Source organism: Oncorhynchus kisutch, linkage group LG17 (assembly GCF_002021735.2).
Source record: "Oncorhynchus kisutch isolate 150728-3 linkage group LG17, Okis_V2, whole genome shotgun sequence".
NCBI classification, from domain to species: Eukaryota; Metazoa; Chordata; class Actinopteri; order Salmoniformes; family Salmonidae; genus Oncorhynchus; species Oncorhynchus kisutch.
Window position 1 is genome coordinate 65,614,983 of NC_034190.2, and position 25,592 is coordinate 65,640,574.

The following is a 25,592-nucleotide window of genomic DNA, read 5'->3' on the forward strand; positions in this document are numbered from 1 at the left end:
GATTCAGCTTCACCATTTCCTCTGCCATACCCTGCCATACCCTCGGTCACCGAAACCATTTTCTCAAACATTCTCCCTACCTCATGCCTAGCAGCCACTGTGGATTGGGGTATTGAAGTTCGCACAATGATCCCAGTCTGGACCTGAAGGGGGCCCGGCCAACCGGCTGTTTGTCCCCAACTCAGTCTGGTCCCGGGTCCTGGAATGGGCTCATTCTTCCAGGCTAACCTGTCATCCTGGTTCCCGCCTTACCCTAGCCTTCCTTCGACAACGTTTCTGGTGGCCCACAATGGTTCCTGACGTCTCTGCCTTCGTCGCCGCATGCATGGTGTGCGCCCAGAACAAGACTCCAAGGCAAGCTCCTTCTGACCTTGTTCAGGCACTACTGGTCCCTCATCGTCCCTGGTCCCATATCTCTTTGGACATTTTCATTGGGCTTCTCCCGTTTGATGGCAACACCGTCATTCTGACAGTGGTGGATCGGTTTTCTAAGGCCGCTCATTTCATCCCTCTCCCTAAACTACCCTCTGCCAAGGAAACGGCCCAGCTCATGGTGCAGCAATCTTCTGCATCCATGGTCTCCTGGTGGATATGGTTTCCGGCCGGGGTCCTCAATTCGGAGCGAGCTAATCAGGACCTGGAGACCACCTTAAGATGCCTGGTCTCAACCAACCCCACTACCTGGAGCCGTCAACTGGTCTGGGTGGAGTATGCCCGGAACACCCTTCCCTGTTCTGCAACGGGACTCTCCCCTTTCGAGTGCTCCATGGGGTATCAGCCTCCACTCTTCCGGAACAAGAGCAGGAGGCCAGCGTACCCTCGGCCCAGATGTTTGTCCGGCGCTGTCGACGTACCTGGAGAAGGGCCAGGGTGGCTATTCTCAAGACCAACTCCATGTATCGTCGACAAGCGGACCGTCGCCAGAGGGTATGGCTTTCCACTCGGGATTTGCCACTTCGGGTAGAGTCCCTCAAGCTGTCTCCCCATTTCATTGGTCCTTTTCCTGTCTCCAGAGTCCTGAGATCCACTGCTGTCCATCTTGTGTTACCCCGTACCCTCCGTACTCACCCTACCTTCCATGTGTCTCGGATTCAGCCCGTGTCTCACAGTCCTTTGTCTTCTGTTTCCAGGCCCATCCCTCCCCCAGGTCATCGATGGCCAGACAGCGTATACGGTGAGACGCCTCCTGAGAGTTCGACCACGGGGCAGGGGTTTCCAGTACCTGGTTGATTGGGAGGGTTATGGCCCGTTGGAGAGGTGCTGGGTCCCTGCTAAAGACATCCTGGACCCGGCCCTCATCGCCGATTTTCACTGCCGACACCCCGGTCAGCCAGGTATGCGCCCAGGTAGGACCAGGTGGCGCCCCTGGGGCCGGTGGGGGTGTGTGTGTGTGTGTGTGTTACTGTCACACCCTGATCTATTTCACCTGTCCTTGTTATTGCCTCTACCCCCTCCAGGTGTCGCTTGTTTTTAAAAATATTTTCCCCAGTGTATTTATCTCTGTGTTTCCTGTCTCTGTGCCAGTTCGTCTTGTATTTCCAAGTCAACCAGTGTTTTCCTGTTCTCCTGCTTTTTGCATTCTCCTTTTTCTAGTCCTCCCGGTTTTGACCCTTGCCTGTTCTGGACTCTGTACCCACCTGCCTGACCATTCTGCCTGCCTTGACCTCGAAACAGTCTTCCACTCTGTACCTCCTGGACTCTGAACTGGTTTTGACCTTTTGCCTGTCCACAACCATTCTCTTGCCTACTCCTTTTTGGATGATTAAACATTTTAAATTCCAACCATCTGCCTCCTGTGTCTGCATCTGGGTCTCGCCTTGTGTAATGATAAATATACACTATTTGTGAAAGACGTAGCTGACAAAATGGTAAGCTATTGCTTTTTAAAATGAAAACAGTTTCCAATAGTGGAAAGTACCTGTAGGTAAAGGTCAACAGTATTTGCAGTATTTCATCAACTTTTATTAAACAAAACCAACCAACAACCAACAAAGAATCGATGTGTCTTTATAGCAATATAGCCGTAGAAGAGGATGCTTGTTTGAGGAGGTCACTGAATTACCCTCGATTTTGCAAAGCGATGTTACGACATCTGGTAAAACAATAACAATATTTCTGACTTGATGTTAAGTAGCATTGTACATGTATTTAATGCAGCTCTCACAGAGAAATTGCTATGTCTTTTCCGTTATGCAGTGCATTGACCATTTGGAGTAATTTGGGTAATTTGATTATCTGACATGAATTCAGTAAAATACAGCAGATATCAGAGTCACAGGGCAAACATGAGAGGCGTTATAATCTTCTTTGAATGGCACTTTAAAACCAGATTGAAAAACGCTTAAGCTTTACAGTGATGCTTGCACAGTGGGACACTGTTTCCCTTCTAGCTCTTTCTCAAGTGTTAAACTGAATCAAGAGGTTGGCTATTAGGTTATTGTTGCAAAATTAAATATTTCACTAATAACAGAATCGGAGACAAAGCGACGAATTCCATTTGCCCATATGCCATTTCATGCAACTGTAGGCTAACCCATTTTAAACACAGTATGGAGCTTAGGAGAACTGCTAGAGTGCACGAAGGATATAGGAATATTTGCATAAATGAAGTGATTTATTTGTTAGTGAGCTTTACACGGCTGGATTTTTTTTAGTAGTCTGTTGCTTTTGAGATCGGGTGATTGAAAAATCCCTTACTGTACAACAATGCTATTCAGTCTGTTTCTTTAGAGAATAAATATTTATCAAATATACCTGGATTCTTTTTAGGTTCAGGTTGAAATATTGTCCTTGCTTTTCTTTTTTTATTAGCGGAAGTCTCATTAATAGCTAATTGTTTTTGTCTGGTGAGTGAGTCCAAAAGCTGTCATATATATCTCTCATCCAGTCTCTGACCCTATCACTACTTTCCCCTAGTACTTCAGGAATAGTGTACAGTATATAAATTATTAATTGGATACAGTTCCTCTCCATTTCTCCATTTGCCTGCCCCTGTAGGATCGTTCCTCCCACATACAGTGGGATCCGAAATGATTGACACCCATGATAAAGATGAGCAATAATGACTGTATAAAATAAATGATTCAAATACTGAGCTATATTGTATGCAAAAAAATGTGAAATTATATAATTTTATACTAACACAATTGCTCAGAGAAAGAGATTTTGTTTAACAAGAACTATATATTTTTTCCTCAAAGGTAGGGGTCAAAATTATTGACACCCCTAAAGATATTTCTAAATCAAGTAGTCAAAAGTTTATAATTTTGTCCCATATTCCTATCATGAAATGACTACATCAAGCTTGTGACTACAAACTTGTGTGTTTAGAAACGTATTATAGAAACATATTATGTTCTTATTTACAATAAAAGTGACTCCAAAATACACAATACATAATTTATCATTCATTTCTATTGGACACAAAATAATCTGAAACACAACCAAAACGAACTGCAAATGCATCCAAGTTTTGTAGAGTCATAATCTTGATGTAGTCATTGTGTGCCAGGAATATAGGACCAAATACTGAACTTTTGGCTACTTTATAAGAATCTATAGGGGTGTCAATAATTTTGACAACTTCCATTGTGAGAGGAAAAAAAGTGTTACTTGGAGCATACAATATACTGTAGCTCAGTATTTAAATGATTTATTTTATACAGTCATTATAGCTCATCTTTATCAAAGGTGTCAATCATTTCAGCCCCCCACTGTATATATGCACAGCTTCTTGCTTAATGTCAGTTCTCACTGTCTCAATACAGATATTAACATTGTAGTCACTTAGCAGACAGACACTCTTATCCAGAGTGACTTACAATAAGTTAATTGAAATAGGTAGACAACAACATTCCACACTCTTTGCATGTAAAACTGTAAAACCCTACTGCTCGAAGGACCATAAAAAAACCTTCAAGTCATTGCAGCTGTACCACATTTCTTGTGAGGGAGCACAAATGTTATTACCAATAACCATTAAGCTGATCGACAAGATGAAGGCTAATTTTCTACCGCCCTGGTGGATAACCTCTGTTTATAAACAAGGCGGTCCATTCTTTACTTCCACCGGCGTGCCCTCTTGGGACAAACTGCCTCCCTTAACAAGACAGATCTTAACAGCCACTCACTCGTCTCCTGTTTGAGACCATCAGTCTGGTCTGGGGCCCCTCTAAAATCAATTACAGTGTGTGCCATGGTGGTGTAAGGGGCAGAGGCATTGACTCACTGAATACATTACCTACCTATCTGTGTACTGTTCTCACACAATCAATTACTGAGTCTAAATAGAAGCATCAGATCTTGACACTGATGCTTTCAATGGGGCTGGCTGCTGCTGTTGCTGCTTCGGGCAAAAACAAACACGTGTGAAACAGAGTGCTCCATATCATTGGCCGAGTCCTCTGACACCTTCATTGATTTTCATCTCAAAGCCTGAGAATTAATATCTGACTAAGATATATGGGATAAGTGGAAGGGGAATATGAAAACTCAGCAAGTCTAAGACAAGGTAATATTATAGACTGGCTCAGACGGAGCTCAATGAAGCTACTATATCAACTGGGCTTTATTTGGCAAACAATTAGTTACTGTGAATTAATTTTAGTCTAAGGGAGACATACTGTTCTGCTAAAAGTCCGAAGTAAGCCACGATGCTTAAATACAAATAAATATTCATTTAAATTAAATCTGTACTACTTTTACAAAACTGGGGAAAATATAGGCTACACTAAGTTTAGAACAGTGGTATTTATGCTAAAACATGTATTCTTACCTCTGCCCACACATTCTAAACCACTAGAATGTCTTCAAGAAAAATCTGATATAACCATACTGTGTATTTATGTTTTCCAGTCCGTCACCACGAATAATAAATAAGAGAAGATTGACGCAAAAACTGTTTCCTGTCAAACCTTATTTGACTGAGCAATAGCATTGACTACATCTCCTGTCACTGCCCATAATGGGGTTAGTAATGCTATGTGACATGTGTCAGTGCTCTTAGGGAAATGTGTTTGATATGGTCCTATAGGAGGCCTGATAGTGGCCACATTATGTGCATGTCCATCATATTCTGCTGCTTTGATGAAGTGAACATGAACAACATGAAGTGTCCTGGTACATGCAGGTTTCTAAGAACCATACCTATTTTTTGCCAAAGTTCCGTGAAGAGGTGGACAATCAAATGTTGTGATGACATTGACAATTTTTTCTGAGAATGGGTATCTTGGATCTTGAACTTGATCTTGACCTCCAACATGTTGATGTTCAAGCAAAACCTCCCCATCCATAAACCAGTCCATGTTTTTCTTTGCAAAAAAGAAAGTCATAGAGGAGATGACAAAATACTAATTACTAAGTGGGACTTTCTTATAATAGTAGCTTCGTAATGGAAGTAGGCCTATAGCTGGTGCATGTTTCTCTTTAGGCATTACATCAAAAAAGCTGTCAAGAATACTTTCCTGTTTAACTTTTTACAGATGCACAGCCAGAGGCAGAAGGAGATGGCCATCAGTTTCTCTAACAAACAGATACACCAGTAACTCTTATTCTGGAGATACAGATTGCATCATTACATTTTCTATCTCACTCTCCTTCCAAACAGATTTTAAACTTCGAAGATCTGCTCAGGTGAAAAGGGCTGGTTTGCTGGGACATTGAGAAGTGAGCTGCCTGTGTGCATCAGCATCAAGAGGTGAAGGGGAAAGGAGAGGGAAAGGGTAGACACAAAACCCAGAACCAACCTCCCTGCATGGCTTAGAAATGTTAGCAATGTTAGCTAGCTCCGAGTAATTGTGAGCTGGAGCGTACGCACACATTCTCTCTCTGTTGCCCCTTAACTGGCGTACACAGTGATGTTCTACCGGCTCCTTTCACCGCCCTGTTTCTCTTTTCTGCAACTTAGCTGACAAAATAAGGGGAATGAACTATTTAACTAGACTATTGGGGATTTAAGCAGTGCCTTTTTCTTTCTCTTGATGAGCTCCAGTGAGAGACAGATCTGCAGTGTAGGTGTGAGTGGGACCAGGTTGTGGTGTAGCCTTTTTCACATGACAGCTCACTTTTTCATTTTAGGTCTGGCTCTGCAGCCTGTGCTTCATACAGAACGCATTGTCCTCATCCTTATGAGAAAGCTTGCGGCATGTTTTTAAAAGCTCCTGTATGATCATTCATGACAGGGAGTTCATTGTGAAACCAGTGGTGTTGAGGTTCTAACTAATGGAGACAGGAATTTATGAGGTTATGGTCATGCAATGTGGACCAGGGGAGTGTAGTGTTTATGAGGACTGAGAGGGGGTCTGTAATGTACTGGTGTTTTAATAGTTGCAGGATTTCATGGGGATGGATTATAATTGGCACAGATTTATAAACTACAGAACTATTTACATTACTTTATGATGCTGCTGTTCAATGCATCCAGTCCTTGGCAAGTCTAGTGTTTAGTGAGATGACTAAAGAGCACAGTTATACCAGACACTAAAAATACCGTCTGTGTAGTGTTTTCCCTAACAATCTGTTACAACTGTTTTCAACAGATCAATGTTTCAGAGATCTTAGCTTAATTTAATCTGTGCAAACTCATGCAATTCAATTTTAAATGTCATAGTCTGATTATGTATTTGATTTGATTGTTCGGCTAATAACAATGAGCTTATATAAACTGGAACAAATGTTAATGTAAATGCATTTAGTGACAGATTTGACTTGTAATAGATAGGACATGTTTAATAGTTGATTGCAATTGCAAATAAGATAAGAGGCCTGTCACACATACAATGCATTTTGTGAGTGTTTCAGTAAAAGGGCTCTTAATAGCTTTTTATAGATAATTAAATGATGGTAATCAGTCACCCTGAAGTATTTCAAGGATATCCAAGATGGATTTAAATCTCATGATATCGTGGGGATAGCTTTGAACTACCAGGAGACACATTATCCTAGATTTAAATTGGGATAAAAGTTAGACATTTCCTAATGCCAATGAGATAAAAAAATAAATAAAAAAAATAGATTTGAAGTTCCGTTTGACAGTGTTTTTATGTCAAAGAAGTACCAAAACCATGCACCGTCATCTCTCTTGTAGAGCACATCATCTTGAGAGACATCTAAAATGCATATTTGGAAGAGAATAATCCGGATATACATGCATATTTGAGACCAAAGTTATCAAAACAAAAAAACAGGAAACTCTAGATCAGCCAACTCTAGGTCTACCTCTGTGATGATCTGATTCCAGTGATTGTAAACACATCTGGTGTGGCCCAGCCAAAGCACACAGATCAATAGCCTCCGTCAGAGGCTTTTAAACCACAGAGGGCAGTTGAACGGCCCAGGCTGCAGAGTGCATTGGATTATTTAATGTTGCTGTGCATTCCTCAGTCACTTGTGCTTCAGATGAAAAGATGCCTGGCTTGAAGATCCACTCGTTCTTGAATGTTTTAAGTTATCAGCTATCAACATTACAGGCCATATCAGTAAATGCAACTGTGAACAGTAGTGGAGAGGGTAGTAAGTTTTAAGTTCCTCGTGAGGTCTGCACAACGCATCACCGGGGGCAAACTACCTGCCCTCCAGGACACCTACACCACCCGATGTCACAGGAAGGCCATAAAGATCATCAAGGACAACAACCACCCGAGCCACTGCCTGTTCACCCCGCTATCATCCAGAAGCGAAGGTCAGTACAGGTGCATCAAAGCTGGGACCGAGAGACTGAAAAACAGCTTCTATCTCAAGGCCATCAGACTGTTAAACAGCCACCACTAACATTGAGTGGCTGCTGCCAACACACTGACTCAACTCCAGCCACTTTAATAATGGGAATTGATGGGAAATGATGTAAAATATATCACTAGCCACTTTAAACAATGCTACCTAATATAATGTTTACATACCCTACATTATTCATCTCATATGTATATGTATATACTGTACTCTATATCATCTACTGCATCTTTATGTAATACATTTATCACTAGCCACTTTAACTATGCCACTTTGTTTACATACTCATCTCATATATATATACTGCACTCAATACCATCTACTGTATCTTGCCTATGCCGCTCTGTACCATCACTCACTCATATATCTTTATGTACATATTCTTTATCCCCTTACACTTGTGTCTATAAGGTAGTAGTTTTGGAATTGTTAGCTAGATTACTTGTTGGTTATTACTGTATTGTCGGAACTAGAAGCACAAGCATTTCGCTACACTCGCATTAACATCTGCTAACCATGTGTATGTGACAAATCAAATTTGATTTGATTTGTAAAAAATGTTAAACTGTCATTATGAATTATCTGGCTTTTCATTTCATATTCAAAGGCAAGTAGGGAGAGTTGAGGCCCCAGGTACAGTAGACTAAAACATATTCCATATCTCACTATACTAATGAGGACATACTCAGAGAGGAAGAGGTGAAGCGAGAGAGTTTCTGGAGGTCAATGAGAGAGTGTCGAATTTGATCAACAAAAAATGCCATTGCTGATTTGCTTCATGAGGCGTATTTGATCAAAAATAAGTTTCATAATGGTTAGGTTGTTACAAATGCACTGATATAACTGGACACAGATGATCCTTTGGCAACTTTGAAAAAACAGCATTATATTAGAGTTATGCCTGTTGTTCACACGCGTAACATTGGCTAGAATGGTCCAACCTGATCTCGCCTTCTCCTGTCTGCCTTCCATCTTTGAGGACATGTATTTCCATTGTTAGAGCGGTCACTTGACTATCTTTTCAATATAATAGGTCATCTTTGACATACTTGAGCCTCTTTGAGTTTATCAAAGCACTTCCTGTGTAACCCACTTTACTGGTCAGATACATTTGAAGTGGCTTATATGGTATATATGATGTTCATTAGTGAAAGGGTAAATGTAGGACAGCCCTTACAGACTGATGCATGCAAATGGCGGAACTAAAGCACAGAGACCGCTTGCTCTGTGGAGAATCTGCCTCTTCACAACTGTCACTTGCAAACTCATTCTGCCTGCATCTAGAAATACCCCTGGGCCTAAGGCTGGTTGGACATAATGAAAAGAGAAGCTATTACCCACATTTATATGCTTTCTTAAGCACAGCTCCTATCACAGTAGCATGTGATGCAAGGCAACCACAAGCCCCCAAGCAGATTCTACATCACCACTCACTCCCTTCAATGACAGAAATCACTCAACTCATGTATGCGTGGGTGTGCTGCAAACTCAGTTAGAATGGCTTGGAGGAATATGATGTGTCCTCATATTTAGTGTTATGTGATGCTTCTGCCATAAAACAAATCCTTACTGTGTGTGCATTTATGTCATCCTTACACTACACATCAATGCTGAACTCCAGATGATGCATAACATAATCATATATGATAGATTTCCATCATCATTTGGCTGATGACACAAAGTTACACATAGTGTCCATTTTAGGACATCCTCAGCCTCATACCTAACCCCTCCTTGACTCAATTCCCACCCCTCTTACCGTTCACAAAAAAGGTTTGCTCCTTTCCTCTGTCTAGCATCTTTCTATTCATGCCATAGATTAGACAGAAGCATTCAGTTAAAGGTGTTAATCAGATTACGATTTTTTCAGCTCTGGTTTTCTTTCATTCCTTGCCTGTTAGCTCAACGCCCTCTTTTCCCTTTTTTCTTACAATATGCTTTTCCTCATGTGACCATGTGCTTCTATCCCTCATTTCCAGACCCTCCTCAGCGCTATATTCATTATCAACTTCCACATTTTATGAGCTATCTGTAATGGCTCTTGACCAATATTAAAGCATTGGCGTAATTAGTTGCTTGGGCGAGTGAGTAGGCTCCAAATTGTTTGTGCTCGAGGGGAACCTTGGGGCAGTTCTGACACTGGATGAAGAGCAGGTAATAGAGAGAGTGAGAGAGAGAGAGAGAAAAAAAGCACAGGGAAGGAAGGACCACTCTAGTAGATCCATCTTGCACTCTCTGAACGTTGTTGAAATAGTCAAAGAAATTGTTTTGTTGGGCTATATACTCTATCCTGCTCTTGTTGAAGCTCTGATGCCACTGAACAAGAAAGAGAAATAGCTTGGATCCTACTGCCTGTACGTCTACCCACCTTCTCTTCCTAAACCTCCTCCAGATAATGCCAGGGAATAATACATAAATGTGGGCTGAGTCTTGAGGCTTTGTTTCTGTTTGTGTGTATTGGTCTCCCACTGATCCCCTACAGTGTAGGCGTCTGGGGTAATGGATTAGAGCGCTGGTCTCAGTGATAGCATGGTTGAGAAAGAGCTGTATATTTCAGTGTCTGTCATTCCTTTTTTTTGTCCTTGTGTAAGACCTGTGTTTATCCACTTGTGGGAAAGGAAAGAGGACAGTAGAGTCCCACAATGCCACTGTTATGCCCATCGGCACAAAGGTCCAGTGTGGACACAGTGTACAGTGCTGTACACTAACATTTGGAAAAGACTGGGTGTTAAACGTGATAGTGCAGTACAAGGCAGACCAGACCAGTTAGGATTTGTCTTGGTGTGTGGTTTGGGGAATAGGAAGGGTAGTGTTTGCTCTGCTGGCAAGGATACAGTGGAATGTTTGCAGATAAGATCCAATCTGAAGTCTACCTGTATACCTGTTGTACTCCAGAAGGATGTCATGGTTTCATATTTTGGGGAATTTATTATCAACTGTACAGAAAAATGCCAAGCGGCAACAATAGCTGTGACTCAGTGTTGGAATTCAAAGATTCATGAATTCCAACACTGATCCTCAATCTGGGAGGACTCCTTAACCCTATCCCCCTGTGCACTTCATAGTAAGATGAAAACAGGATGCTTCCCCTCATCAATATTGACCTGCCTGGATGTAGAGATGGGAGGAGAAGGAGACTTGATTCTCAAGCACTGAGAGGAGGATATAGCTTGTTTCTCTCATAGCTGCTTCTCTGCAGTGCGGGCCGATTACAGGAAGTAGTCAGGGTGTCCGTGCTTTTTGCTTGTGTCCTCCTGTGTCAGGTTAAACGGATGTGAGAGCAATCAAGAGCCCATAGCTATCTGAGTAACACTGTTTTTTACACTACCCTAGCCATGCAGTTAAATGACAGGCTCAAATCCCCATGCTATGGTATCCCCACAACATGTCATTAGCTGACATGTCATCTTCCCATTCCCCAACTGCCATAGGTTATAACCATAGAGTATGATAGAGGCCTCTAGTGGCCAAAGGCCGTATTTGCACGGGCAGCACCAATGAGGGCCTCCACCATTTTAATGTAGTCAACTGGGTGGGATTTCCAACTTCCAACGATTTCCAACTGTTGGAGTCATGTCCAACTGGGTCATCAGGAGAGATCAGCCAATCATGAAGAAGAAAACGGCCTACTTCAAAATGGAGATTGCCTCAAAGGCGCTGCCCATGCTTTCACAAATGCTACAATGGCACAGATACAAAGATGTCCTTTATCTTTATGGTTATAACAGAAAGGAAGATGTAAGGTGAGAGGATCCACTCAGGTCAAAATCTGTCCACACAGGAAAACAGCAATAAGCAGACCGATAAGCAGACCGCCTGCCTCCCCACATTTAGGACAACTATTCCCATTGTAAGTGCGGAGCCAAAACTACCTTGTCATTATATACAATATCTCTGGTTATAACTAGCATACATATACAATTACAAACTCAGAGTTGTAAGATGTGTAAGGCTGCACTAAGACCCATGTTAGCAACTAAAGCCTTTGCATTAGATGTGGACTTATATGGCATTAAGTTACGCCAGATGCCCCATATCTATACCAGTTTGGTAAACCCAGCAATATGTCATGTTTGAGTGTAAACCACTAACCGTTGAGAGCTGCCAACTCTGGCTTTCATTTTCTTTCATGAATTCCTAAACGGTCACGACATCTGTGTTGATGAGTAAGCAGAAAAGCCAGGCTCCTTTCAGTGCTGCTAGTCTAAACACTGTTATCTTAACGGCCTCATGCTCATTATTGAGACACAGAAGGGACTTTCCTCATTTATTCAGTGTCTAATGCTTTAGATAACCCAATCAGCTTCTGCCTGTCTACAGTGAGACTGACCTATTTCAGAATATGTGAGCAACAACGTTTTAATCAAGAGAAAAAAGGATAACTTAAGAGGGATTCAGCAGGAGAACTGCAGGAAGTGATTTTTGATTTAGAACGGAGAGAGAGCGTGACTCTGGGTTTGTTCATTTTTGCTAAACTGTTTATCCAATCAAATAAAAGGATGCCCAATTTGCTGAATAAACTACACATTTTAGTGGAGGGTTTATCCATGGAGGAAGTTAATCAATTCAAAGCTCCCCTGTGCTTACTGTACAGAAATAACTATTGAAATGGAATATGCAGCCAAACTACCAGGAGGAAGGGAGCTACACTGCTGATTTGATGGGTGATGGAATGGTTATGCTCTGTTTTTTTCTCTTCACCAATCTAGCTGGGAAAAGGACACAATGTCCTGCAAAAGCAACTCTGCAACTGCTTGAACATAAAGTATTATAGCGGAGAGTGAGAGAATAGACTAACTACCAACTAAAACCACTAGGATGACTAAAAGCTTGGCTGTTCTTGAAGTTGGCAAGGCTGCTGTGCACCAGTGCATGTTACAGGGCATCGACCCAGATCTCCCTTGCTGTGGCCCCCTCAGCTGGGAGTCTGTAGCAACATAGCTAGGCATCTCTCTGTTGTGAAGAAAATCCACTAAACTACATCAGCTATGCGTCAGCAGGCTTAGAAACAGCACCACGAAGCAGCCTTTATAGGGCACCATATGATATATGACGTACTGCAAGTTGATATAGGGTGTGTACATAATAATGTATAGTCTTATAAGGAGGTCATACATGCATATATAAATTCTAACCATATCATAATGCACTATACCTGTGGGCTTTAAATAAAGTATTAGATGGGATTGAATAGGGAAATAATGACTCTCCTCCCTTTGTTTGCTATATAACTGTAGGTTCTACATTTTTAACAACAGTAATATTGCGCAAACCCTTGGTTTTTATGGTCCATTGGTGGCAGGGGCAAATGGTTAACAGAGGATCACAGAGATTAGGAAGGTAGAGTAGGTTTTTGTCAGTAACTGGAAGTTGTCTAGAAGTCTCAAGAACATGTTGTGACAAATCTAAAAAGACATGAGAGTGGACCATGATTGATGGCATTGAAAGACATTGAGGAGACAGTCATGCATTTATGATCCAATGCCATACTTTAACCACAGTGAGGAAAAGGAGATAGATGAAAAGTACTAGCTATGGGATGGATTACTTTCTTTCTCGCCATGATTCCTGTCAAGACCGCAGTATCTGAACAGCTAGAAGACTGGAGGAGAGTGAACATGAATTGCCCAGAGCATAATGTGAGGGTTGTGGTGTGGATATCAATCAGAAGAGACCAGTGAGACCAACAGTTGGTAAATATTCAGCTAGGAATCAGAGACCTGCTCAAGCTCAAATACCCTGTAGCCTACTGTACCGTCAACATCCCTGTGGTATTCTCTGTTTAGAGGAATTCTAGGGTACCTGCTGCTGGCTTAGGCAGGCTCTGATATAGTGAACCCATTATTTCATACAGTATGTGGATAGCGCTCCTGGACAGGGGAATTAGAGTATAAATTGTCCCACCGGCACACAGTACATCTCAGCATCGTGCAAATACCTCTGGCAAATAAAGATGAGCTATTAAATTCTAGAGTAGGTCTAAGAGCCAGCAGTCACAGGTGTGGATGTGATATAAACCAAATGTGTAAATCAGTGTTACATAACTTATTAATCTGCGATTTAGAAAAGCCAGACCATGACCAACAGGGGAGTGCCTTTATCTCTGAAATTTTTACTGATTTGATAATTCCAACTGATTCAACCTTGACAACGGTTGCTCTAGCTGGGAGGAGTTAAACCAGTAGCCAGCTATGGAAAATGAATCATCAATATTTGATGACTAACTAAACTCAGCAAAAAAAGAAACGTCCCTTTTTCAGGACACTGTCTTTCAAAGATAATTAGTAAAAATCCAAATAACTTCACAGATCTTCATTGTAAAGGGTTTAACACTGTTTCCCATGCTTGTTCAATGAACCATAAACAATTAATGAACATGCACCTGTGGAACGGTCGTTAAGACACTAACAGCTTACAGACGGTAGGCAATTAAGGTCACAGTTATGAAAACGTAGGACACTAAAGAGGCCTTTCTACTGACTCTGAAAAACACCAAAAGAAAGATGCCCAGGGTCCCTGCTCATCTGTGTGAATGTGCCTTAGGCATGCTGCAAGGAGGCATGAGGACTGCAGATGTGGCCAGGGCAAAAAATTGCAATGTCCATGCTGTGAGATGCCTAAGACAGCGCTACAGGGAGACAGCATGGACAGCTGATCGTCCTCACAGTGGCAGACCACGTGTAATACAATCAAGGCACAAGGCACGACCCAGATGCAGACACAGGAGGCAGATAGTTGGAGTCTTACAATGTTTATTTATCCAAAGGGGTAGGCAAGAGAATGGTCGTGGACAGGCAAAAAGTCAAAACCAGATCAGAGTCCAGGAGGTACAGAGTGGCAGACAGGCTCGTGGTCATGGCAGGCAGAATGGTCAGGCAGGTGGGTACAAAGTCCAGAACAGGCAAGGGTCAAAACCGGGAGGACTAGAAAAAGGAGAATGCAAAAATCAGGAGAACAGGAAAAACGCTGGTTGACTTGGAAACATACAAGACGAAATGGCACAGAGAGACATGAAACACAGGGATAGATACACTGGGGAAAACAAGCGACACCTGGATGGGGTGGAGACAATCACAAGGACAGGTAAAACAGATCAGGGCGTAACAAACACCTGCACAGGATCAGTACATCCAAACATCACACCTGCGGGACAGGTACAGGATGGCAACAACAACTGACCGAGTTACACCAGGAATGCATAATCCCTCCATCAGTGCTCAGACTGTCCGCAATAGGCTGAGAGAGGCTGGACTGAGGGATTGTAGGCCTGTTGTAAAGGCAGGTCCTCACCAGACATCACCGTCAACAACGTCGCCTATGGGCACAAACCCACCGTCGCTGGAACAGATAGGACTGGCAAAAAGTGCTCTTCACTGGAGTCGCGGTTTTGTCTCACCAGGGATGATGGTCGGATTCACGTTTATCGTCGAAGGAATGAGCGTTACACCAAAGCCTGTACTCTGGAGCGGGAGGGCCCGTCATGATCTGTGGCGGTGTGTCACAGCATAATCGGACTGAGCTTGTTGTCATTGCATGCAATCTCAATGCTGTGCATGACAGGGAAGACATCCTCCTCCCTCATGTGGTACCCTTCCTGCAGGCTCATCCTGACATGACCGTCCAGCATGACAATGCCATCAGCCATATCGCTCGTTCTGTGCGTGATTTCCTGCAAGACAGTAATGTCAGTGTTCTGCCATGGCCAGCGAAGAGCCAAGATCTCAATCCCATTGAGCACATCTGGGACTTGTTGGATGGGGGGGTAAGGGCTAGGGCCATTCCCCCCAGAAATGTGTGGGTACTTGCAGGTGCCTTGGTGGAAGAGTGGGGTAACATCTCAGAGCAAGAACTGGCAAGTCAGTTGTCGAATCTTGATAGGTTCATACAAATATTTACAGATGTTAAGTTTGCTGAAAATAAACGCAGTTGACAGTGAGAGGACGTTTCTTTTTTTGCTGAGTTTAGTTGCATTGACTCTCAAAACATTTCCATTTTCTAGTAAACATGATTGAAAAACAACCATACACTATATGACCTTCTGCCCATAGAAAATCCCCAGGTTTTTACTTCTATACACTCTTAGAAAAAAAGGTGCTGTCTAGAACCTTAATGAGTTCTTTGGCTGTGCCCATAGTAGAATCCTTTGTTACAGGTAGAACTCTGGTAGAACTCTTTTGGGTTCTGTGTGGAACCCTTTCTAAGCAGGGTTCTACATAGAACCCAAACTGATTTCTAGCTTTAACCAAAAAGGGTTATCCTATGGGGACAGCCGAAGAACCCCTTTGGAACCCCTTTTTCTAAAATTGTACTGTGGGCTTAAGAATCTTGAAAGCAATCACAGTCAGCAGATAAGTTATGAAAAGCTCTGTGCAAAGGTTGCGCAAAGTTCTATTAATCGGAACAGAATAATTACTTGTTCCTACACCAATAATCGGCACATTTCCAGAAGCTAATGTTTCTTTTATCATCACTGATGAGAGCAGGGCAATGTTTAATAAATGTAAGCAGTGCTGAGTTATGATTCAGAACACATGTGCAGTCATGCATTCCTGGGAAGGAAGTATTATAATTCTCTCTTCTACAGCAGAAATGTCAGCAGAGCCTAAGGTTTGTCTTCCTTGCCTCCCCTGTGCACCATTTACAAGCAGAGTGGACAGTAAATCTTCTCAACTAAATCAAATAATCAGATATTACTGGACAGTTTACCCATAGCATGCAGGGACTGGAGAAACCCCTCATAATCACGTAGGGCCGACTCTGACTTAAAATATGGGGGAGAAATAGAATAAGGGAAAACATTTTGCATCTCACCTCACCAATCCATAGCAATTCAGAGTTCAGGCCTGAACTAGGATGCTGGAGGGAGAATCTCATATATGGAAATGTCCAGAGAGAAGCCCATCTCTGCCAACTGAATCTGAGCAAGAACCATTTCAAATGGTTCAACAAGGTGTGAAATTATCCTCTTCAAGCCTTGGACATGAATTTGTGTTTCTCTATTCCCCAAATAAAACCACTATTAGTCTTCCTTGGCCCGGGCAGCAACCGATTTCATTATTGACCATGAGAGGATGCTTAGGTGTATCAAATAGACCTCAACAAGCTTAGAGGAAGCCAGGCTTCCTCACCACTAGTGTGGTGAAGCAAACTGAAGGAACATGTATATATTGGAGACAAGGAATGGAGGAATGGGACTGCATCTCCTGTTAGCCCTTTAGCCTTTTTATTTGACCTTTTTTTAACTAGGCAAGTCAGTTAAGAACAAATTCTTACCTATAATGATGGCCCCCTGCCAAACCATCCCCTAACTGGGACAATTGTGCACTGCCCTATGGGACTCACAATCACAGCTGGTGGTGATACAGCCTGGAATCGAACCAGTGTCTCTAGTGACGCATCTAGCACTGAGAAACAGTTCCTTAGACCTCTGCGCCACTCGGGAGCCCCTTGGGCCACTATTGATAGTTGTCTTCAGTTGTTTTCTTGTTTTTTTGAATCCCAGAATGTACTTTTAGGGCTCTTTCACATATCCTCTTATGATCTAGATCTTGGAGCGTTTGGTACCCTGATCCATGCTATAAATCCTGTGTGAAACGCAAACAAACCTTGGCTGAAACTAATCCTGGACCTGCGTGAGTACTGGGTCTAATATCTAAATATTGTGATACGACAGTGCAGGTCAAGGACAACTTTTTAGCTTGCTCGCTAACGTCATTTAGAATGTGTGTCTTACTAATCACACCCTGGAACTGGTGTTTTCAGGTCTTGTGAAAGCAAAACGTATTCTGTAGAATTCCCACAAACGCTCCAGGAAACCAAACCAGGGTACCAAAACGCCCTTAATAAGGACTACTTCATACATAATTACAACTTTGCTTCAGGAGATAACATGTTAGGATGTTGTATCAATTCCCCAATTCCAATATTGCTAACAACTCAAGGATTCTTAAAGTTTTCCTGAAATCGCCACATTGATCAGATATCAAAAGGAAAGAAATGCACGCATTTCAGTTCATCTACCTCTGGGGATTTTTCCATCTAAGAATTTGCTGTATATGAGCATTTCTGATGTACGGAATAAAAAGAGAAGACACATTTGAGTTAGTCGCTGGGGTTTTACAGATTTTCAGATAACGGCAACTGCTACTCAGCCGATGCTTTGTCTTAGCGTGCTACAGGAATTTAAATCATTACAGGAGCCGATGCCTAAACATCAACCGTCATCCAACCTCTCAGATGGGCTGACAGAAAGCCAACAATCCTGATATGATACCACCTCCACTGAACATTTAGCAGGTATTCAGTCACATTAGCCTGTCTGAGAGGTCCCAACAGCTTGGCTACATTAAATAGCTGTGTACCGCTGGGGATGAGCATATGTCCTGTAGCCCAGTTTGACACTGTCACTTAGATCCGCCATTCAGCCCCTCTCTATCCCCTGGGTGGCGTGTGAGCTATCACAACCACGAGGAACAGCTGTAAGGGCTGTGGCTCTGCTGCAGAGGAGAGATAACTGCTCCAGTGCCCAGTGGCTCACTGCTGCTCACGGTAGGGGGCAGAGGGAGAACCATTTGAGGGTGGTAAGGAAACCCTCGGGCAAATGTGGCCCTCCTGGCTTGCCATACTGACCATTATTCCATATCGCCCATGTCTCTACTAGGCTTCAGTCCTCTCCCACGCTCTCATTTGCTTGTACATATTTCCCAGCCCCATTTCTTTCTCTCAATTTTTTACTCTTGGTTTTCTCTTTCTCTGCCTTAATAAATATTTTATCAAGTTTTGTTAAATCTCAGAATCACTCCCAAGGGTTCGGTGCTTACTTTGGGCAGACCAGAAGTTTACTGATGAAATTATGACCCATATTTAATGAAATCACTTCTACTGTAATTATATCTCTGGTCGTCATGTTTGTTTTGCAAAATGGGATATCTATGAGGGCTTACATCTCTAACAGCAACATGTCATGCCCTAATGCCCCTGGTCAGATGGAGAAATTGACTCTTAGTTACATCTGGTTTCTCTCATCCTCAGTGGGTGAAACAGCAAAGATAAACTGGTGCAGTAAAATGTGCTGAGTGAGTATGTGAGAGAGTTTGGAAAATGAAAGAGGGAGAGAGAGTGAAAAGGGAAATGTGTCTGCATTTGTTTGGCAAGAAAAGAATACTACAATAGAGTGTAGAATTCCTTCTGCAGTTTTTCTGTCATCCCTAACTAAGCAGAGATGCCCTACTTCACCAAAGAAGCATCTCTGTGTGCAGCTGTAACACTACTGCACAAGAAGAGCAGACAAGACAAATATAGATAACATAATTAAATCAAACAATGTTAGAGAAAATAGAATAGGGGGCAAAGGAGCAGCTTAAGACGGTGAACTGGATACCCAGTGATAGCAAAGCCCTGGAGACACAGTCACGAGCGACACAATCACGAGGTATGCTGGGTAATGGCGGGAGTTATTTATATGTACTCTGTGGTGGCGGTGATGGGCTCGGAGGAATCAGAACATGCAGTTGACATGTGAACATGTTAAATTACCAGTTAAGCTTTTTTAAGGACAGGGATTGAAGCTCAAGAGGGAGGGGGGACTTAAATGGGGTCTCAACTTACTGTTGAGAGTTAAAATAGTAGAATACACAAGGTGCAAGTTCAAAATGTGGTTTTGCATCATCAATTTGGTTGTGCATCACTCAATTAGCCATGTCAGATAACAATCTCGCATATGGCAAGATTAGGGCAACCGAAAGGCTAGAGCCGGCCCTACATCCCTGGTTACACTACAGTAGATCTGTCCAGTAGAAGCACTGTTATCATATGTACCCTCCCCAGGGCTCGGGTTTCCAATGCATTAACAGAGTGATTCAGCAACCCAAGGCATAGTGGAAGCATGCTTAAAACAGTTATTGCAACTGGCAGTTTTTGAAATCCCCAGTGGAAGGTGAAGAAGGTGACATCACACTTCTGATCCCTGTCAAACAGTTTGATCTGATTGCATTGCACTCATCTCAACAAGTTATTGAAGTATTTTTGGCAGATATAATGTACAGTTTGTCATTCTTCCGTCACCCTCAGCTTGTTGCCTTAAATGTGACACGCAATGGCAGCTGACTTTGTCAACCATCACATTGACAAAGTGTTTGATGAAACTTCAATAATATTTTCTCGTTACAGAAAAAAAATGAATAGGCACGGAGATGTTTATCTGAGAACCAATCGATAGATACTTTTCACATGAACTTAGCTATCTGACTATCTTTTCCATCCATCCATCAAGATGGGCATAAATGACTGTGGGTAATATACTAGCCATTACTTCAGATGAATTGGTGTTGTGATGTGCTCCCATAGCCAAGCCAGCTGGTCCAGCATAGAGGAGCTGGTGTTCTCTATCTGAGCCATTGAGCTAGTGCCTCTTAACCCCGAACCTCCATGGCTGTATCTTTGCACTACTTCTTCAACACTACCTTACCTGTTATTAACAGCCCCTACAGTAAATCCACTCCCCTACAGCAGGTTAGGCCTCCCTGCCTGTATGTTATATAGAGCAGCTCCATGCAGTCAAATGATCACAGCAGACTGACTAATGATTTTCATTTAGGGGTCTGACAGCTTGGTATTTGCCAGCCCCTCACGTGTTGATGGATCTCTTCATTTTGAGTAATTTGTTTACCCAGATACCATGCCCCCTACTCTGTCTACTGTGTGCCCATTCTACACGTCAGTCCAGCTGATAAATAACAGAGCACAGACAGGGGCACAGTCACTGGAATAAGATTAATATGACAAATTAAGATTCTGAAGCAGATGAGCGTAAATTAATAGTCTCCCTCAGGCAGGTTCTGATACTGGTTGTTTACCTGGAAATCACTCTTTTGTTTGGCACCATTTTATAGCCAGCTTTGTTACTGGCAAGCTTTATGAAATGCATTTGACTGTTTATAATAAGAAATTATATACTAGGCTAATAAAATATTTAAGTTTGTTTTGAAACAAATTAATCTCAGATATGACATGATTGAATATCAAAGCCATATATAACAAGTGCAACATTTATGGAACCATAGTCATAATAGCAATACTTAATGGACAAGGAATTCAGCACTGGTGCTAGAATGTTGATAGCATGTGATCCCTTATCATCACTGTTGCCAAGTGCTGCTGACATTCCCTATGACCCAGGGATGATGTTGTACCCTGACATTTTCACTCCAACATGCATGGAGGTTTCTACCCAGCCAGACGACGGGCTAATCTAATCCCCTGTTGGTCCTGGGGATCCGGGGGGACTTAGTATGACAGGGTGGGAGCTGCTGAGAGCTGCTAGGAGCTGTGAACATCTCCAGCAGGGAGCCAAGGACCTGGCTTCAGCCTTCAGCCTTCCACTGAGACAAGATGATCAAAGGATCCAATGTGGCGCTCAGGGCAGTGGCCCTGGCTATTTGGCAGAGCTGAACTCATCAGTAACAGAAGGCCAGTAGCTAGTGTATCGTCAACATAACTGAGCTGATGCCTACAGGAGAGAGAACCTCTACCTGTCCTATGGATACAGTCCATGATAGAAATACGCTTTAGCAAACCAACATCTGCTGAATTTGAATGATGAAACGTCTGCCATTTTCCCCTTCCAAACCAGGGTTAGACAAAAGCCCATGAGAGATGAGAACATGTGGTGTTGACACTAAATACTACAGAGGTAGGATCTTAATTTGATCACCTTGTTGTTGAAGGAAATGTCCTTCCCAGCAGGACATGCAAACTTGTAGTGTATTTGAGGTTAAAAAAGGCTTGTAAAGTTTGTAATTTTCACTGTAAAGTGTCAGACTTCATTGCCCTAACTAAAAATGTATCAACCCCAACACAAAATAATTTTAATCTACACAATAATCCTAATTTCCTGTTGCTGCAAGATTATTTTCCTGCTGTGAGAAACTGGTTAAATTAAGATCAGAGTGATCCGAGTGGCGCAGTAGTCTAAGGCATTGCATCTCCGTGCATTAGGTGTCACTACAGTCCCTGGTTTGTTTCCAGGCTGTATCACATCCGGCTGTGACTGGGAGTCCCATAGTGCGGTTTACAATAGGCCTAGCGTCGCCTGAGTTTGGCCGGGGTAGGCTGTCATTGTAAATAATAATTTGTTCTTAACTGACTTGTCTAGTTAAATGAAGGTTTAAAAAAAGTGAAGGTGAAGAGTGTCTTACTGTAACAACAAATCGAAGCAATGATAATGATAGTATGCAGTTTTAGTATTGGCTGGTTATTTAGGCTGTGATAGATAATTCCTCTGGCTCCATGATGATGGGGCCCTCAAAGCATGCACCACATGTCAACTTCCTCTGTTGTCTCAGCTGTCTCCTGTTTTTAACTTGAAAGTGTGCCAAAAACAATTGAATACTGGCTTTCACTGATTCTGTTTTGATCAAGATCTTTCATGCATGTAAGAGATCAAAGTCAAGATTAAAGGCAGTTATTTTAAAAAGGGCATTTTAAAGAGGAAATCTGCAGTTGTTACACCCATATGTACCCATTGATTCTTGAAGAATATAACTTATTAATGCATCATGAGCTTAGTTCAACTGTCGTACCCTGTCAGAACCCAAAATATAAGCTTGTTTTACTTCAATGTTTGTAAACTAAGTAAATGTTAACAAACACAATATAGCCTCAAAACATTAAAGCTATTTTAAACTGTTGATTGCCCCTTTAAAGATTGATTTCAGGATTTCCTATGAACAAAGGTGCTAAAACTGAGTTAAAAAGACATGTCTGAAGGTAGCTATGACTCACTTGCTAAAGTGAGGGTATAGCGAGAATTGAAATGTTTTCACATAATCTATGGTTGGTGAATATATTAATTACACCACACACTGGCTGTGGTAGACAGATAAGAAGCCCATAACCTCAGACTAATGTGTTTTTTATGTGATGTCCTTTATGTCAGGGCGACCAGTAACATCCTACTTTGTTGACTGAGAGAGACACATGGGGTGAAGGGAAGAGGGGGGCTGTAACTGGGCCCTGGGTACGTGTCATTCCACAGATAGAGGCCCCACTCCACATTACATTGTGAACCTGCTCCCTTGTGAGATATCATTTATTTATCTCTTGATTTGGGATGTGACATAACCGTATTTTCCTCGGCCTCATAAAATCCTGAACTGCAGCCATGAGAAGATAGATGGGAGGGGAAATGGAGAAACCAAGTTTCCTCTCAGATTACTTTGTTGAGATTGACAGATTGAGAGTACACATATGCCATAAAGACTGATGCAATCAAAGGCAACACGTTTTCTGCTTTGCACCCTTCCCCCAACAGTCCATGAGAGTGAAACCAAATAAACAACGCTGTAAACAGAGTGACAGGGGAGAAGTTTGTTTTTCTTCGGCCCTTTTCGGCGTTTGCCATGTTTCTAGCTCCACATACTGACAGCCAAAATGAGTGCCACATGGCATTTGCTGCCATTTGTCAGGTGTAGCTTGCCATACTTCAGCTGTGATGTCAAAAGCACCACCAGATTTAATTTATTACTAGTATCAAATACACCGTGAGGCTGCCATTCAGACTGTAACCTAGCAGTAACATACATTTCACAGAGCTACGATGCAATGCATACTGTACAGAGATTCAATATATGATACAAATGTGAAATGGTAAAGAATTCACTATTTCTGAGCAGATGTTAATGTGTTGGTTAATATCCACTACAGTGGGGCAAAAAAGTATTTAGTCAGCCACCAATTGTGCAAGTTCTCCCACTTAAAAAGATGAGACAGGCCTGTGATTTTCATCATAGGTACATTTCAACTATGACAGACAAAATTAGAAAAGAAATCCAGAAAATCACATTGTAGGATTTTTAATGAATTTATTTGCAAATTATGGTGGAAAATAAGTATTTGGTCCCTCCATGGAAGATTACACTCTGGTGAGTTGTGTTGGCATTGGAGTGGAGAAGGGGTAAACTGCACCACCATGGATGGCCTGGAGAGGGGTTGTTATATTTTGGGGAGGGGAAATCTCATTTTCTCCATGCAAGCTGGAGGGAGCACTACATTCAATCAAACATAAACATAATCAAAGGCTTTGGTCTTTGTATCCATTGAGAGGTCTCCATCACCAAGGCACTCTAATCTGGTAGTGCATCTAACATAGGTCAGGTCTCCCTCTCTCTACCACTGTCTCCTCTATTCCCATTCCACTATAAACTCAAACACCATTGAAACTAGGGTGACCAAGGTCACTATTAGGGAGATATTGGAGTGGTAGATAGGGGGCCCAATATATTGCTTGTATTTTCCTCGCTTTGATAAATCTCTTGAATCAGTCTGACTTAAACTGGCAGAGTGCAGGAGGGCAGATAAAGTGATGCAGAGTATTAGATGTGAGAGAGATCCTCCAACGCAACAGACTCTCCCAGGTATGCAGAGTAGGCGTGCTCTCTCACAAAGCTCTCTGTAATGTGTGACTCAAGTCATCAGGGCCTCCGCTCAATGGAGACTCCGTCAAGTGCATAGAAGTCTGGTGCTCTAGGATCTCATTCAGTCCAACATTTGGAAACAGAATTGCTCATTCTTTATATCAATAGCTTGGCTAGTCCCTGAGCGGTGTGTTGATGATTTTCAAAGCTACATACTGTATACACTTTTAAGTTCTGTAGAAAGTACAGCAGCTTTTCAAGAAGTACATGTTTTACATTGCTCAGTTATTAACAGTGGTGGAAAGAGTAACCAGTTGTTATACTTGAGTAAAAGTAAAGATACCTTAATAGAAAATTATTCAAGTAAAAGTGAAAGCCACTGTTACGGATACAGTTATCCTGTGTGTGTGTGTATCCTGTGTGTGTGTTTCTTTTCTCTCCTTCTCCCCTCACAGGTGAAAATCATCACTCCCCAATCAGTCAACAATCAATCATCAATCAGAAGACACACCTCCTCCTATTTCCTACCCTATCACAGTTCCTTCCCCATGGTTTAAAAACCCCATCATTTGTTTGCTCTAGAGCTCAATCTCTCTGTAAATGCCATGTCTGTAGGTCTCTGTGTTTCACTCTCGCTTTGTGTCTTAACCTCTCTTTTGTTTGAGCACCTCCATAGCACTTTGTCATCACCTGTGAGTATTATTTTTGGTTATGGTGTTTGTTTGTTGCTGGTGGGAAAAGGGGGAAACCAAGACAAGTCGCCCATGGGCATACACTACCAGTAGGTGAACTTTGTCAAATACACTAGTTAGAACTGGGCGGACCACCCACTGTATTTTTGGTTAGTTAGCTGTTGTTAAAGTAGGCTAGTCTAGCTTAGGGGTGTTTTTGTATATTTATTGTTTCTTTCCTTGGGTCCAGCTCAGCCCCTTTTCCTGCCCCCCCCCCCCCATTACCGTGTGTTTATAAATCAACTTTGAGTTTGCCGGTAGATTTCAGTTGTCCTGGTTACTTCGTTCACACTTTGTCATGATTATAATTTGCATGAGTTATGTTACGGGTCTCATTACCATCCCCCCTAGACTGTCGGGCCGAAAGGGATTCGTAACAGCCACCCAGTAAAATTCTACTTGAGTAAAAGTCTAAAACTATTTGGTTTTAAGTATTAAAAGTAAATGTAATTGCTAAAATATACTTAAGTATTGAGAGTAAAAGTATAAATCATTTAAAATCCTCTATATTTAAAAACCTCTCCAGGATTGATGAGTCCCCTTCGGGACAGTTGCGCTAACGTAGGCTAATGCGATTAGCATGAGGTTGTAAGTAATAAGAACATTTCCCAGGACATATCTGATATTGGCAGAAAGCTTACATTCTTGTTAATCTATCTGCACAGTCCAATTTATAGTAGCTATTACAGTGAAATAATACCGTGCTATATTTGAGGAGAGTGCA

General features: G+C 42.2%; 1 protein-coding gene across 1 annotated transcript in view; it reads left to right on the forward strand.

The window, feature by feature from the left end:
• The first annotated feature begins 654 nt into the window (after positions 1 to 654).
• LOC109907022 (metabotropic glutamate receptor 4-like) overlaps positions 655 to 25,592 on the forward strand; it is a 202,871-nt gene continuing 177,933 nt past the window's right edge. Inside the window, exons 1-2 of the mRNA XM_031793321.1 lie at positions 655 to 927; positions 1,148 to 1,174. Of these exons, the coding sequence (XP_031649181.1) occupies positions 655 to 927; positions 1,148 to 1,174 (300 nt within the window). The remainder of the gene's footprint in view (positions 928 to 1,147; positions 1,175 to 25,592) is intronic.